The sequence below is a fragment of the Chroicocephalus ridibundus genome, chromosome 4 (genome assembly GCF_963924245.1).
Source record: "Chroicocephalus ridibundus chromosome 4, bChrRid1.1, whole genome shotgun sequence".
Taxonomy (NCBI): Eukaryota; Metazoa; Chordata; class Aves; order Charadriiformes; family Laridae; genus Chroicocephalus; species Chroicocephalus ridibundus.
The window spans coordinates 33,703,107-33,718,670 of record NC_086287.1 but is presented as its reverse complement, the minus strand read 5'-3'; the positions used below and the strand labels follow the sequence as shown (position 1 = coordinate 33,718,670).

At 34.6% G+C, this 15,564-nt stretch overlaps 1 protein-coding gene across 4 annotated transcripts in view; it reads right to left on the bottom strand.

Annotated features, from left to right (window-relative positions):
• The window catches only part of STRN3 (striatin 3), a 69,036-nt gene that overhangs the window by 33,382 nt on the left and 20,090 nt on the right, over positions 1-15,564 (bottom strand). For all 4 annotated transcript variants that reach the window (XM_063331619.1, XM_063331620.1, XM_063331622.1 and 1 more), the window contains exons 2-7: positions 14,421-14,524; positions 9,408-9,481; positions 7,961-8,042; positions 7,487-7,666; positions 6,883-7,015; positions 5,080-5,221 (exon numbers count right to left, since the gene is read on the bottom strand). In XM_063331619.1, coding sequence (XP_063187689.1) covers positions 5,080-5,221; positions 6,883-7,015; positions 7,487-7,666; positions 7,961-8,042; positions 9,408-9,481; positions 14,421-14,524 — 715 coding nt within the window. The remainder of the gene's footprint in view (positions 1-5,079; positions 5,222-6,882; positions 7,016-7,486; positions 7,667-7,960; positions 8,043-9,407; positions 9,482-14,420; positions 14,525-15,564) is intronic.

Here is a 15,564-nt window from a genome sequence, read left to right as displayed (position 1 = left end):
TTGGTCCTACATATAACCAGAGAAACAAGTCAATAAAAAATACAGCTCTTTACACAAAGATGAAGAAAAGTAATTTGCATGGGTGAATAAACTGACATCCCCCTGCATTCCAGCAAATAAATTATAATTAGCAGAAATACAACATTCCACAGTAGTTTCAGAAGACATGTCTTTTTCTGTTTGACAAATATTGCAGTTAATTAATCTCCAAGAAAAGTCAAGACTCCACTTTTCTAAGCTATCCATAGCAAGTATTTCTGGAAACACAGAATTAGTAAAAGGATAAACTTGTCTCTAAGACAAGGTAAATGTAACATTTTCAGAAAAACTTTTGCTAAAAGGCAACTAGGCAGCAACCAAACTTGGTTTGTGTGCCAGTTAAGCTTATGCTCGCAAATTCTTTAGACATAAAATAATAAAACTAAGTTCCTCGGTTCCCAACTTCCAATCATACCTACAATATCAGAGTTTTCATAAAACAGCAATTTTTGAAGTTATATCCATTATAAAAATGCACAAGAGGAGCCATACGCTACAGAGAGAAAGAAACATGCATTTATGATGCAAACAAGTAGGACTTATTCGAAGTACATGTTTCATGACAAAACATGACAATGACACCTACCAAAAGACCATCATTCAAATAGGGCCGATCAATGACAAAGAGAAACAACCTTGATAAAGAGGTGGAATATAGAAACAGGAAGGGTGGCGAAGGCATGAAACGGGCAGCATAATGGCAAAGTCCCCTGAGGTGTCCACAAAGAACCGTGGAGAGGGGAAGAGAACGATGACATCATACACCAAACTGCAGCTAAAGAGACCAAACTGCAAACACAAAGATCTAAACTTTTATACTCGCAGGGCCAAAATGTTGACAGAGAAGAACAGTGATCGGTGAGGTAATACAAGAAGCATAGAAAGATAAGTCAGAGGACATGCCCAACCAAAACAGGAAGGAAATTAGGTAAAACAACAAAAGAAAACTCTAAAACCCAATGAAAGGAAATTCAGTTAAGAACAGTTAAAATTAAAAAAATAAATAAATAAAAATCCAAAGCACTATTAATAAAAAGAAAATAATCAGCCACGTTGCAGCACTGCAGAGAAGGATTCAGGAACACGTAACAGCAATGTAATGCTGATGTAAAAAATAATAATAAAAGGATGCCACAACAAAACTGTTGTTCTGTGTTTTAAAAGGTGTGGTGCATTAAACCAGGAGTACTCCACATAATTCAGTGATGATGATGACAAAATTGAAGTAACATGTCCAGTCTGCGTTCTACATTAGAAGTCTGGAATAGGTCTGTAGATTGCAAAACAAACAGGGCATATAGATATCAAGACAAAGAATTTGAAGGAACTGGGCTCATTCAGTCAACAGAAAACAGGAAAAGCATAAGCCTGCAAACATAAATACTTAAAACAATGCTATCGGCTGCCGAAATGTAGGTCATAAATAGAAAACTAGATAAAAAAAAAAAAACTAACTCTGATTAACCAAAGAGGCTGTGAAACAAATTTCAGTGGAGATTTTTTACGAAGACCCAGCAGTGTTTCTCTCAGGTGTGCCTTACTTAGCTATTTCAGAATAGAGCCATGGAACTAGAACAACTCCGTATGGGTGAACTTCCTCAAATTGCCTGCAGTGCTTATAACCCACACTAAACTGGCACCTGGACAGTACAGAGGATCCAGGATGCCCACTAGTCGATACCATTTAGTGGAGAAATGTGTTGACGGTTTTTTTTAATTACTTTTTTTTTTATTATTTAAAAAACGATCCACAAGACTGAATTCCAGTCACACTCTGCCACCCAAAAATTCTAGGCAGTCAGTCATTCTCTGACTCATGGTCCATGGGTAAACAGGACTTCTGTGTTTCATGGAGAGGAGAAATTCAGTGATGAACACGTAGTTAGTCACTGAAATCATAATCAGAATAAGAAGACTACATAATATGTAGTATCTTTAACATGTAACATAGTATAAAAATAATACGCATTTATTCCTGTTTGCTTAAGCAAACAGAAATTCTATATACATCTTTTTCTTGATGATACCATATCACCAGAAGGCACTTAAAAATTTTTAATCTAAAAACGTACATCCCTTTTCGAATGTGCTGCATACCTTAATTCTTTATTTAACACTGTTTGAATTTGCTCATCTTCTAGTATTTGGAAGGCAAGCTGTTCTTAAGTAAAACATGTTGCATGACAGGATGCTTTAAATCACAACGTCTGAAAACAAAATGTAAGACTCAAAGGATATTAAATGAGGCACTTACAAAAAAAAAAAAAAAGAATGTGTTCATAAAAAGCTGTAGTACAAGAAGGAAAAAAAAAAAAAAAAGCCCAAAATTCCAGACTCATTGGCTGGTTTGCAGAAGTCTCCAATATCAAAAAAGTAACTCTCAAATGAAATATTTTAGCATATCTGAAGTTAGACCTACAGATAATACTTTGACAACTAAGTATTGAAAGTAATAATAAAGCAAAACTAGGCAACAGCTTTAGAGCCTACACATCGGAAGTCTGGCTTCCAGATAGTAAAAAGCATTACAAAGAAACATACGTGTAAACATTTATATTTTTTTCAGAGAGCCTAAATTTTGCAAGAGTAAGAAGCGATAGAAGGATGCCAATGACAGAAAAACTAAAACGGCAAGGAAAAAAGCTGATAAGAAAACAGAACAGAGCAACTGTTTACAATACGAGATAAGAAAAATATGAATTACAACTGAAATGATAAAGTAGATGACTGATGTAATTGTTTAGTAAGTAATGGCAACTATTCATTTAAATGAAGTTCCCCCTCAAAAATAAATAAATGGGTGAACCTGGAGATTTCAAGTAATAACAGTTTCACAGAGTTGAAAAAAATGTGACAGACTAAAATAAATTGGTTTAGGTAATGTACTATTTTATTTTAGAAGGCATTTAAGTGGGACAATATTTCAAATATTATATTTGATGTGCAATAAAGAAGCACTGACTAAATATTTCAAATGTACATGCTGATCTTCAAGAAAAGTGACACTGAATCCCAAGACCTGATAGATTGTATCCTTAAAGATCCATTTAAGGAAAGAACAGCTGTACTAAAATCAGTGACATACTATGAAAAAAGAATTGCTACTACAGTTGGAAGTACGTCTTCTGACTCATTGAAACTGTAAGTTAGTACAAAATATAGAACAAAGTTACAGATATTGTCTTCATATGGCAAAACTCAGAGCACATACTTTTAAAGATGCAAGTAGATTTATGTTTATTTCTTCCTCCTCACTTCCTTGCCTCAGACATGAGTGTTTTGGTAATGGAATTACTGCAGTTAAACCAGTTGTCACAAAACAGCTGTCACAAGGGCATACAAACTTCCAAAATGCTCTGTCTCACTTTTGCTATGGGTTCACTTAAACTGTAGTAAAAGACACTCAAATCGCTCTCTGAATAGTTTGGTGGGTTAATTTGTTTTTTAAACTATATTTATAAATTGTATTGTATTTTTAAGTTTAGGACATCTACTGAACTGTTCAAAACCCAAGTTTGAAAAAGATTTAACTTGCAAAGTCAGCACTGCAGATAAATCAGAATTCCCCCATTCTGGGTAACTACCTGAGAAGATGACAGAGATATAACACTCTGGAAAGTAACGGGGGAAAGGAATGACTTAGAATTTCACTAAGTTTCAGCAGAATGCTCTGAAAAAATGGATAAATCTTTGATTGCATGAATTATAGTACCCTAGCTGTCTTTCCTTCTATATACAATAGTGCTAAGACTAATGCTAGAACCAGAACTTTTTGCATCACTATACGTTTGAAGGGATGCTGCAAATGAAGTCAAACCCTTGGCTTCGGGCCTATGAGACACCTTATACCAAGAGATTTGCCTGTTTGGCCAAATAAAAAGATGATCAAGAAACTAATCAGATAACATCACCACCCAGCAACTAACATGCTTCTAAAAATAGACAGGTATTACCAAAACTAAAGGTAACAGTTTGTCCAGCTTCACCTTCCAATTAGAAATAAGACCGATTCTAAAAAAAAAAAAAAAAAAAAAGTGACTAACCCTTTGATACTAATTTCGAGGAAGGAATGCTTTCTAATCCTTGGTACCTTCAAAATCAAGACTGAATGATTTTCCTGGAAGATGTGTCAGTATTTTGATTTCTGTAGATCTCTATATTCTCTTTGCTCACTGAGGTGTTTATTTAAGTATGACAAATTCATTGTATGACAAATTAATTGTCTCAATGACATAAAACGGTCAAACAAAATGATCTAGCGGCACTTTTTGGCCTTACAATACGCAACCACAAAATTGTTTGTACCACAGTTCAGAAACTAAGATGGTAAATCTCCCATTTCAAGGTAGATGTGAATTACTTGGTTTGTTATTCTTTTTCCCACCCAAACTCTATCCCTCTTTCAATTTCTTCTTTTGAAACATGTAGGGTCCAGGACTTTCTGACCTAGCATATTTTGTTTTTTACCAAATTTCTAACCCACTTAATTTTATTATCTACTCTAAAATTAAAATAATTAAATAAAAAGTTGGGTCAGTATAAAAGTGTTTTTTTGGTTCTACTAATGCAAGCCACATTAGCAATAACATCTAAAAATCTCAGCCAGAAAAACTAAATATACTATTTGCTCATTTTTACAAGTACACCAAAGAAATTCATTTAACTTGAACACAAAAAGTTTAAAGCTTTTGACCAGAAACAAATAGGGGAAAGAAAAAATAAATCCATATTTGAAAGCAAATTTAGTTCAGGTATAAAGACATTCAGAATCCTAGCTGTCTTATTCAAGAAGGAAAACAGACTCCTATTTCAGTTTTGGAATCAAACCCAAAACAAATGTAACTAACTGTATTTGTGGCAACTACAACAGCATATATATATATGAAAAGTTTCAGCATCCATTACAGTATTATCTAAGCATCAGCATTTGATCATCACAATCATCCACACACCCACACCGTCTTAGCAGGTATTGCAACTCTTATGTACTATCATAAACAACTATTCCTTTATTTCTAAGTGCTTTTGTTAGCATCTTACCCCACTCTGTTCCATCTCCTGAACTTCGAGCTTCTCCAGCTCCCTCACCATCTTCAGCTGTCACTAAAAAATCAAATTCTTTCAAAGCTTCTTCAGTATCGGGGTCATCTGTAAGGTCAGCAGCTAAACCTTCATTACCAATCTGCAAGCAGATAAATATTTTTCTGCATTTGAATCACAAACAGATTTTCTACTCAAATATTTAGGTTAGAAGTGATACAGATTACCCTCGCTGAGTACTTGGTTGCAGGGGAAAACATGAAATGCAGAAAGACACGTAAGAGATAGTCAGATCTACAGCTGCTTATTAAAAAAAAAAAAAGAGAGCGCAGTGCAGTCTAGTGATCATTAGGAAATGAAAAGAATACTGACACTAGATTTAGCAACAAAAACAATCCCATACATCCCAGTCTTCATTTTTTATTTAAAACATATAATTTGCAAAATTTTTTTTATTTTCTTGCAATATCAATAGCTCTGCAGAGAAACTTTGCAAACAAACTGTGTTTTCTGATGGTCCAGAAGCCTTTTTTCCTTTTTGCTTTCCAGTTCTACTTCAGTGTTAAGCATAAGCTTGGAAAATACAGTGTTTTCAGAAAAGTGTCTTTTTACTAGTTTTATCACACCTTCACCTTAAACAAAAGAAACATCCCCCTACCAAGGCATCAGTGAAAAGGTTTCTTTCCTTCTGCAGGTAAAGAAAAGTTCCACATGGGGTTAGGTTTCTGTGATTTCTATGACAATATTCTTACACTTTTGCAGAGAGATAACTTTTACAAAGTAACTATAAATGATCCTTCTACTTTCTATAAAAAACAAGCTTTGTCAAGCATCAAAAAATGAGAGTAGTGTCTTTGTATGTGCTTGACTTAGTAGATAATCTATTTATCAGACTAGCCACTGCCTTAGAACAAAAAAGATTCAACCAATTGCTTGATTAATCTATTTACCAGAAGTGCAAGCTAGTACCAAAGGTATGGTGGAAAACCCTTCCCGACAAGTCAAATTGGGAAATTAAGACTTGCATGAAGCTGAGATAATGCTGTTAGCTATTTAACAACACTCAATGCAGCCAGAGGGGTCATCATGCTACAGAGAACTCTACTGAGCAAGAAGTAATAAAACCGTCAGTACAATGTTCATAAATCAACCTCTTCACACAAGGAAACCTCAATGACAGGGAGACTCTTCCAGTACAGGAGAAAAAGAACTAAAAAGGGACAGGTAATATACTCTATCCTATCTAGAAAGCTGCTCACAGGATGCAAAACTAAAGAGAAAAACAAAACAGAACAAAACTTAATTGAACCTTCAACAGAAGGTTACTGGAGACAAGTCTCTGCTAGGCTCTTAACATATTTGGTAAAAAGCTGCATAAAAGGAAGAACTAAACACATATTTGGCATGAAACTGATTTTTTTTCCCCATTACATAATTTAGTTTCTTCTAAGGGATTGTCCCTACCTTTTCCAAAATTCAAGAAGGACGCACACTCTATTGTGCTAAATTTGCCTCTTAAAGGGACTCAAAGTACACAGAGAAGCTGAAATGGCCAAATCAGTTATCTCTCTCAGCATTTCATTCACATTTGCTAACAGCTTGGTTGGTTGTTTTCAAGGTAACATGTTAACTAAACCACCAAATTTACCAATTAAGTGTCTGCTTACAATCCATTCAGATAATGAAGGTACAACAACAAGCATTTTAATATGACACAGTTATTATCATCTGGGTAGAAAAGATTCCCTTTTAAAAAGGGATTTCAGATCAATATTAAACAAAAATTAAAAAAAAATCTTTTACTTTGTGTTTCTTATTTATCCGGTGCTTTTCTTTTCCTTCTGCAATATCTTCTATCATGTCACTCTCTTCTTCTTCATCACTATCATCTGCATTTTCTAAGAAGTTAAATGTTTCAAGAACATCACCAGAATTCCTACATAAATAAAAACATTAACAGATAATCCGTTTTACTTCCTGAAAAGATTTTAGAAGGTTAATCAGATTAAATGCAATTGCTACCTAACAGCTTAAGAGCTTTAAAACTAGCAAAACAACAAGAAATGGTTGTATGAAGAAGTTTCTACAGCTGCCTAATTCCTTATAATAAAAGCACCACTCAACAGAATCTTGCCTTAAAATAACAACTCCAAAGTGGTTATGTGACATAAATTCAACTTTAATACACAATGTATTTTCCTGTATATAATATACATATAAGTATGTAATATAAATACATAAGTTCCTATGTATAACCAACTTCAGTTAAGTTCATCATGTTTAGTCAGCTAGACTCACAGGTGTTCAGAAACTCTGGAGTTGAAAGTTCAATGTGAACTGACCAGTACAGATCACCGACCAAGTAAAACATACTTAAACTTTATGGATTTCTTATCTCTTCATTTACCTTTTGATTTCCTGTCCCTTTTGTTTCGATGAAGGAGATTCACCCCCATTGAGGATCTGTTCTAAGTTCTTTGTCTCTACCGAACCGTTTGGTTCTGAATTGGAGAGCCCAAGCAAAGACCTTACCCGCTGGGAGCGTACATCCAATATTGTATCTGTATAACCTACTTCCTGAAGATACCTAGATGCATTAAGAGAAGAAAAGGGAAAGCATATTTGAGGGAAAATGAAAGAAATTAGTATTGACTGTTAAAAATTAATGCCACTACTATATCATTTTTGGAAGATAAACTTCATTGCTCTCCATCTCATATGGAAAACTTTACTCTGCTTAAAGCTCAAGACTACGAAGTCCTGAAAAATGAACCACTACTTGCCCGCCTCAATTACTGCGTTTCATAGAGTAAGCATATATACAGCTCCTCACGTTTCAAGGAAAAGGTTGAATACACCAATATTCAACAACGTTACTTACTGTCTTAGTAACTGTCTGCCTTGCTTCCAGGTCAATTGGCTATTTTGAGGTACTGCAGGAACCTCCATATCTTTGGTTTCTTCTGAAAGATACAGCGTCATAGTTGGGTGGGTTTTTTCTCTTTTGTTCTGGTTTTATTTTTTTTGTGTAAAGATCAATTTACTTTTTACAAGACACCAATGAAATTAAAAGCAAATCTTAAAAAAAAGCTTTAAGTTAGATGCAGTCTCACACAGTGTTTTTTAACCAAATTATATTTTTTTCTAATTCTTTGCTGAAGCACCAAGCAAGTACTTTACCAGAAGAGAATCAGTTAAAAAATCCTGGTCCCTTACATGCAGAAAAGGAACTAGAAAAATATTTAACTTGTACACAAAAGAAAACCTTGCCCTGATCAGCAGAAGTGTTACTACTAAGAAAACAGGCTATATCTCTTTCACAAAGCAGAGATGCTTAGAAAGCAACATGGAAAACACAGTTAAAATAAGAGAAGCAGTGACCTATATCAGCATTTGGAGAAAACAAACATGTCAAGTTTAACACAAATTCCATCAGTTTACTATCAACAATTAAAATCTAGACCCACTGCTTTTAAACACGTATGAAAAATCCCGTCAAGCAAGAAACATGAACAATGGTGTCTGGTCTCAACCGGATATAAAAGTACCCAAAATGTGGCACTTCTAAAGCCGAAAACAAACAAAAAAAAAAAATGAGAAAAGGGGAAGAAAAAATAAAAATCTGTAGACTATAATTTTAAGGCACATTACACAAATACAGGCAAACAGTGCAACTTCCCGAAGATGTATATTTCAAGAGAAGCCATGTGCAATTCTGCTTATTAAACAGTCCAATGTTGTTATGAAAAATGCTTTCGTTTATCTGCAATATTGTGAAGAGCAAAACTTATTATGAACTTTATATGTAAACTGCAAAATTGGATGCATTCCAGAGTACCAATAAGGATAGCCTAATTTTTCTCTTAGGACTTTTTTCCTTGATTTAAGATAAAAACAGAAGCCAATGCAGAACGTTTTTTTTCCCCTCATTCCTTAAAAACAAGCATCCTATAAAAGCACTGATAAACAACAGTATTTCTTCTGTTTATTCTGCATTTAAGCTTTCCTTCTGGATGGATGGCACAATGGCAAAAATTATTAAATCCTTCAAGAAGTGGTAGTATAAGAAATAATGAGCAGTAGTGACTAAATGAGGAATTGTGTAACTTTATTTAGAGCTTTCTTTGACATTCAGAGCTCTTTCAAAAAGGAACGGTTAATTAATTTTTGTTTTCGAGCCTTTACCAAACATTTCCTAGATAACTTCTCTGTAACACACCTAAGGGAGGGTGAGAGGAAGAACGAAAGGTGCAATAAACTGAACAGAGCGAATTTAGAACAGTGTATAAACAAGTTATACTAGAACAGGGTATTGTAAAAAAAGTTACCTGATTCAAAAGTTGGCATTTTCAAGTCACCTTGGTTCAATTCTGTGCCATATTTTAATTTATGATATTTTGCCCTGGAAAAGCACGCAAACATTTAACAAATTAGCATACAATGTTTTTATCAACTCAAATGGCAATAGTAGAATGTTTTAAAACAACCATACTAACACAATACAATTTATCCAATTAAAACTGTCATGGTGATTATTGCATCATACTTATTTCCAGACTTTCAATAACACAGTTTTGACATAACTTTCTTACAATTATTCACAATTATCAAATAACTTACAGATGAGAATTTAGTATGTTCTCCAAGAATGTGGGGGTTTTTTCACGTGTTAACTACTATGTGTTAACACAGGCTCTCTTGGGTACTAAGAGAACCTTTCAAAAACCAGCAGGTTCAACTGTTTAGCAGAGATTATTTTTTTAGTTGTAGCACTGTCATAGCTAGCCAAACACACTACGACGAATGAACCTGACATTTGGGATTCCTGACTATTTGTCACCATCAATTTCTGCTTCAATTTCTCTCCTGCATGATCTTTCCCTCTGAAGAGCCACATTAGAGCGCTAGATTTCCCCATCACATGTATTCTCGTACCAATTTTCTCTTCTTCATTGACTGGCAGCTTAGCTTCTAATTCCTACTCAGTCCACCTATGCAAACATGCCTCATTCTTTCCCATCTCCCAATCTCTGATCCCCTAACCTCTCCTTCTCCATCACTTTCTTCTCTTTTCTTATTCTGTGCCTAAGTTGCCTATCAAATGTCTTCAGCTCCCTTTACCTCCAGGATATCACACGAGCTACCTACACTTATGTCCTGGAATTCTCTAACTTTATCCTAGACCTTTTACAGTTTAACTTTTGCCTCATAGATCCTCTGCAAAAGATACTCAAAATCTCAGGGAAAAGAGTTCTAGATGTACTGCAGTAGAGCCAAGGTGAAAGATCTCTGTAAAAAAGTTAGAAGCCATATTTTTAAGAAGTCTCTGCAAAATACAGCTGTCTTAATTCTAAATTAAACATTTGACAAAAGTTTTCAGAGTAACTGAACCATATCTAGCTCCCATCAACTTTAAAGACTACTCTCAAACTTGAATCTTCTCAAGAAAAGATTCATAATGGAACACTTGCTGGACAAAACAAAGGATTTCCAACAAATCTTCATCTCAAGCAGCTGAGCCACTGCTGAAAGTTTCTCCATACTGGAGGTATAAGTTAATCTCAAATACTGCCTGATATACTTGATAGTATAGAAGATTTTCTTCTGAATTATGGAAGTTTCTGCTAAAGTTGCAATTAGGAACAGACTCATTAACAAACTATCAGTAGATGGCACTATTGACCCTTTACAGCAAGATAAAATCCTGCATTTCATAGCAATTATGTTGGAATTAAAAAATTGTAAGGCTCCTGAAGGCTAGGTATTTGTCTGACCTGAATCTGACTAACTGTCAATTACACAAAATCATATTTTTTTAATTATTTGTGAATATGTTCATATTTCAACCATGCACTAGTAAGGCTCTCTACCCTAGGTGCTGTCTTTAAACTGTGCGACCAAGCTTTGCAGATAAAAGTGGACATGCTATGTCCTATAAAAAACTGTACATTTGGGGGTAAAAAAAAAAACCAAGCAACCACCAACAAAACAGCAATCAAAATGAAAATAATTAAGAAATTTTGAAGTTAAATAAAGCTGACCAAATGTCTTGGCTCAATTCGTAAGTTAAGCTAATAATACACTGCAATTAAAAAGCCAACCTAAATTTATTTGTTCAATTCAGAGTTGTGGTAAATACTATTCAGGAGCTACAATTTCAAAACATTAATTAAAATTCTCCTTTAATTGATCATTATAGAAGATAATGATGTATCTGATCTAAAATTATACCAATGACTACCCACTGCAAATAAACCAAAATATTGCTGCATGTAAAGAGATCAGTTATATGCCTTTCACATCACATCTGATGCGCAATTTTACAGTAAGAAATGGATTTTAAATCTCAATAAACTATATATTTGCACAAGTATTCCTCTACGTATTGTCACACAAACAAGGATAATTATTACACATCTTAAAAATCACTTCACTAATAAGCTTCCGTGTTGTTGATAAGTCAGTGACATTACTCCCTCACACCCCACACGGTAACTGAATTCCATGAGAGGCATCTTTTGAATCCTTCAGAGTATTGAGTTGCTATTTTTCTAAGGCCAGTTTTCCATGAGTGAACAAGTAAGATAAGGAGAAACAATATCCTAAACTGATTTAACTGCTTGCTGCTATTTAACTGTTGAATCCTACTACTCAGTTGCAAGGATATAAGCCAGCTGCAGTCCAAATACCATGAAGTCAAAATACAGACATAGTTTTATGATCTCAGCAAGCTTTATTAACTTAAGCACAGTGCTATACTCATGAAGCTTGGAACGGAGTGGTTCAGAGTAGACAAGAGAAGTCTAGCTGTGTCTGCAAATCACTGTAAAGGAATATCCACTAGCTACAAACAAAAAAATCTCACACATGTAACTACTTAAGGCCTAATTTTATTACAAAAATTTATACAGAACTACCAAAATATTTAAGGACATTAAAATAATAAACAACATTTTACTTCTCTGAAGCATTATCATACCTGTTGCACATCTACCTAATTACTAGAAATGTCAAACTATTTTGTAACTACTACTTAATCTTACACACTGGTGCCCTTTTTCTGAAAAATCACAACAGTCATCACTGGCGAAATGCGTTTGTTTCTAATGCCCAGAATCTGGTATTTCACAGCATGAAACTTTTTGACAGCATCAGGGAGTTAGCAACAGAGAAGGAGAAAAGGGGAAAGGGGGGGAGGAAATCAGCTACAACACTGAAAATTGTTGTCACCAATTTTCAGATCTAAAATTCTTGGAATTTATTTTGCTTTGGGGCCGATTTCATTAGTTGTGATTCTTCACTTGGAGGAACAATGGCAAAAAAAATATCATCTACTATCCTGAACTTTTCATTGAGTGCAACAACCAAGAAACTGACATACTATCATTCTTGGATGATTCACTGACAAGTCAGTACCTGCTCGCTTTCCTTACTCAATCCATCATACTTCTGCAATTAGATCCCTTCAAACTACTAGGCATTTAAAACAAACAAACAAAAAAAACAACTAGAAAGCTTCCTCATTGCCTCCCACATATTCACCAATCAGGCCCAGAGTTTCAGTTCCTGTTTTTAGCAACCTTCATGACAATTCTGGCTGGGACTTAAGCAAGGATCTTCCTCTTGAAAAGGATGCAGTGTTGGCTCATACCCACTAGCTGCAAGTACTGAAGCAAACTGTATGTTTCTGCTGTTCTGCTTCTGCTCTACATATGATTACCAGTTTCTTGCCCATCAGATGAATTTTGGAATTTCATGGGAGGTCAAACTATAACGGCAGCTACATTTCAGGGGAAAGCAGGAATGAGGTTTCACCAATGCCATTCACCTTCAAATTCTGCATTCTGTTACATGTCGTCTTCACACTCCAGCTGTAATTAACTGCCTCTGGTTTATCCCAATAAGTAGGTAATCCTCACAGCCTTATGGTGTGCATTTGCAGAAAGTCTCTATGTGCAGCACACAGTTTATTATTGCCAAGATAACCAAAATGTTTTCCTTCAACTTCAAAAGCTTATGCCCAAGACACTTGGGTATGCCATAACAGCACATTATTCCTTTGATACGTTCAATGTTCTTTAAAGGAAGAGTACATACAACCCAACGCTTTGCAGACTTTTCATCTGCCTTGAATCCAGAGTGACTTGTGCATTACCTGTATGATATAACAACGTAACTTTTAGTCTCACACTGGCTGGAAACCCTGAGTTACTTGCCATTTTGAGGACAGGACTGAATGAAGAAACAGATTCTTTCTGCCTATTACTTCACCAGAAAACACATGATGTGCCAATACAGCTTTCTGTACGAACATACACTGTTTTCTTTATACTGGACACTTCACACAAAGGCATGCAGCCATCCTTGCCAAAACATGAGTTATTTCTGTACTAGTCACTTACTCATAGTACTAATTCACAATGTAAAATACATTTAGACATACTTACTCTCAGATAACTGACTTTAAAATGTCCAGGTGAAGCCTCACTACACTTTGCCACAAAATTTTAAGTTTACTTTAGTAGAAATGTTCCCTTCAAATCAAAATAAATAAAAGTTATCTCTTTTGTTGTCTGATCCTCAAGATGTTTACACACTGTTGGATTCAGCTACTTTATAAGAGCAAGATAAAATTTAATGTAAGAATTGAGTCAACTGCTGAAAGTATAGGCACATGGTGAGATTATTTTCCTAATGTTTTTGCAAAACTAACTGCTAATTTTGGCCAAATGAAATAGCCAGGCAGCAGAAGAGCATGTAGGTTTGAAGGACATTAGCCTGCATGGAGTGAATGGAATTTTAATTTTTAAAGCAATGAATTAACGCTACAGAAAATGCACCAACTAAGACTAGAAATTCTAACATCTACTACATGAAAAAACAATACTTCAGACCTTAATACTAACTTTTAAAGGATTCTGTTCTGCCACAAAATAGTTTTCATCATGCAACACAAACAAAATAGTTGTAAGGAATCAAGGGAACAATATTTTTCCCTCTCAAGTTTAATACCACTGAAGAGCAGGTAAAGGAACATAATAAGGTATGAATGTTTTTGGAACATTTATTATTAATTAGTATACCATTACTCTAAATCAGAAAACTGCCCAATTTGAATTTTCCGTGTTTAAGTCCAAACAATTTGAAAATTATGCCATTTTTTATTATAGCAGACACTAAAAGACAGAAAACATAGCGTAAAGATGACCAACCATAAAGACAGGTTACATAAAGCACCTCTATAATCATCTAGTAAAGACAGTTTACATAACATGATGGAACTCTTTTTAGTCTGTAAAGTCTTACAGGTCAGATAAAAGTTGAACAATTTGTATACCTACCTTTCTTGTTTTAATGCATATTCTAACATTTTTATTCTTCTCACTAAATCTTTCTTCAAATTTTCTTGACCCTTTCTTTCCCCTTGTAAAAATGCTATCCGAGCCTGAAAACACAAAAAAAAAAAAGAAAGAAAACTGATTTTATTCCATTCTGTTCCTAAAACAAAGCAATGAAGTCTGGCTCAGAAGTGGCGGGGGGTGGAAGGGCTAGAAACTGTTTTGCATTAATCACTTCCGTCAGTTATTAACAACAAAAATATTTCTGCCTTAGAGACTGAGTATTATTTTCAGTTCATAGTTCTTGGGGGGTTTGCCCTGAAATATAGGTATTAAAGTTAGTATAGTAACTCTAAAAGAAGTCACAAACAATAATCATATGAAACATTTTTATATGAGCACATTTTTGTCCTTATGGCACGTTAGGATAAATTGTATTATAGATTTTCTTCTAAACCCAAAGCCATATTAAAATAGGTACACAGCATACTTTTACGCAATGTAGTTTTTAAAGACACTACATTGAACAGATAAGAAATGGATACATGAATTCAAATACAGAATTTACAAATCCATTACACAGGACAGAACTATATTTTCTGGATTCACATTTTTCTTACTACTGAAGACAGCTGAAGGTTAGAATATCACAGGAGAACTGGTTTTAGTGTTCTGTTGTATACGGATAAAAATAACTTGCGTTTTTTTAAAACCATCAATCATACTACCCACCTAACTCACAAAGAAGCAAGGAAGCTTCCTACTTGCCTAACCTAGTAGATAGTTTGTATGTTCCACTGAATTAATTTGTTATCTCAACTAGTGCAAAAGGTCTAGTGGAAAACTTTGAAGTAATTGAAAAATAAAGGTAGTAAGTTTGTTGCGAAAAAAAGTAGTCTCTTTGCTACAAAGTGAAAGGGCTTGTATTTTGCCTTTGCAAGCCAAAAATCACAGGAAAGACAAGGGAATTTGCAGATGTGAATACAAAATTTCAACACTTAACGGTATTACTGGATTGTCCATCATTACAGGAAGGCACAAACTCATTTGTCCTCATTATGACTTTAAATAGACTGAAGTCACTGGGCAGCTAATTCAAGACAAGATTCAATATAAAATTTTCTTGGAAGAGGGATTAAAAAAATAG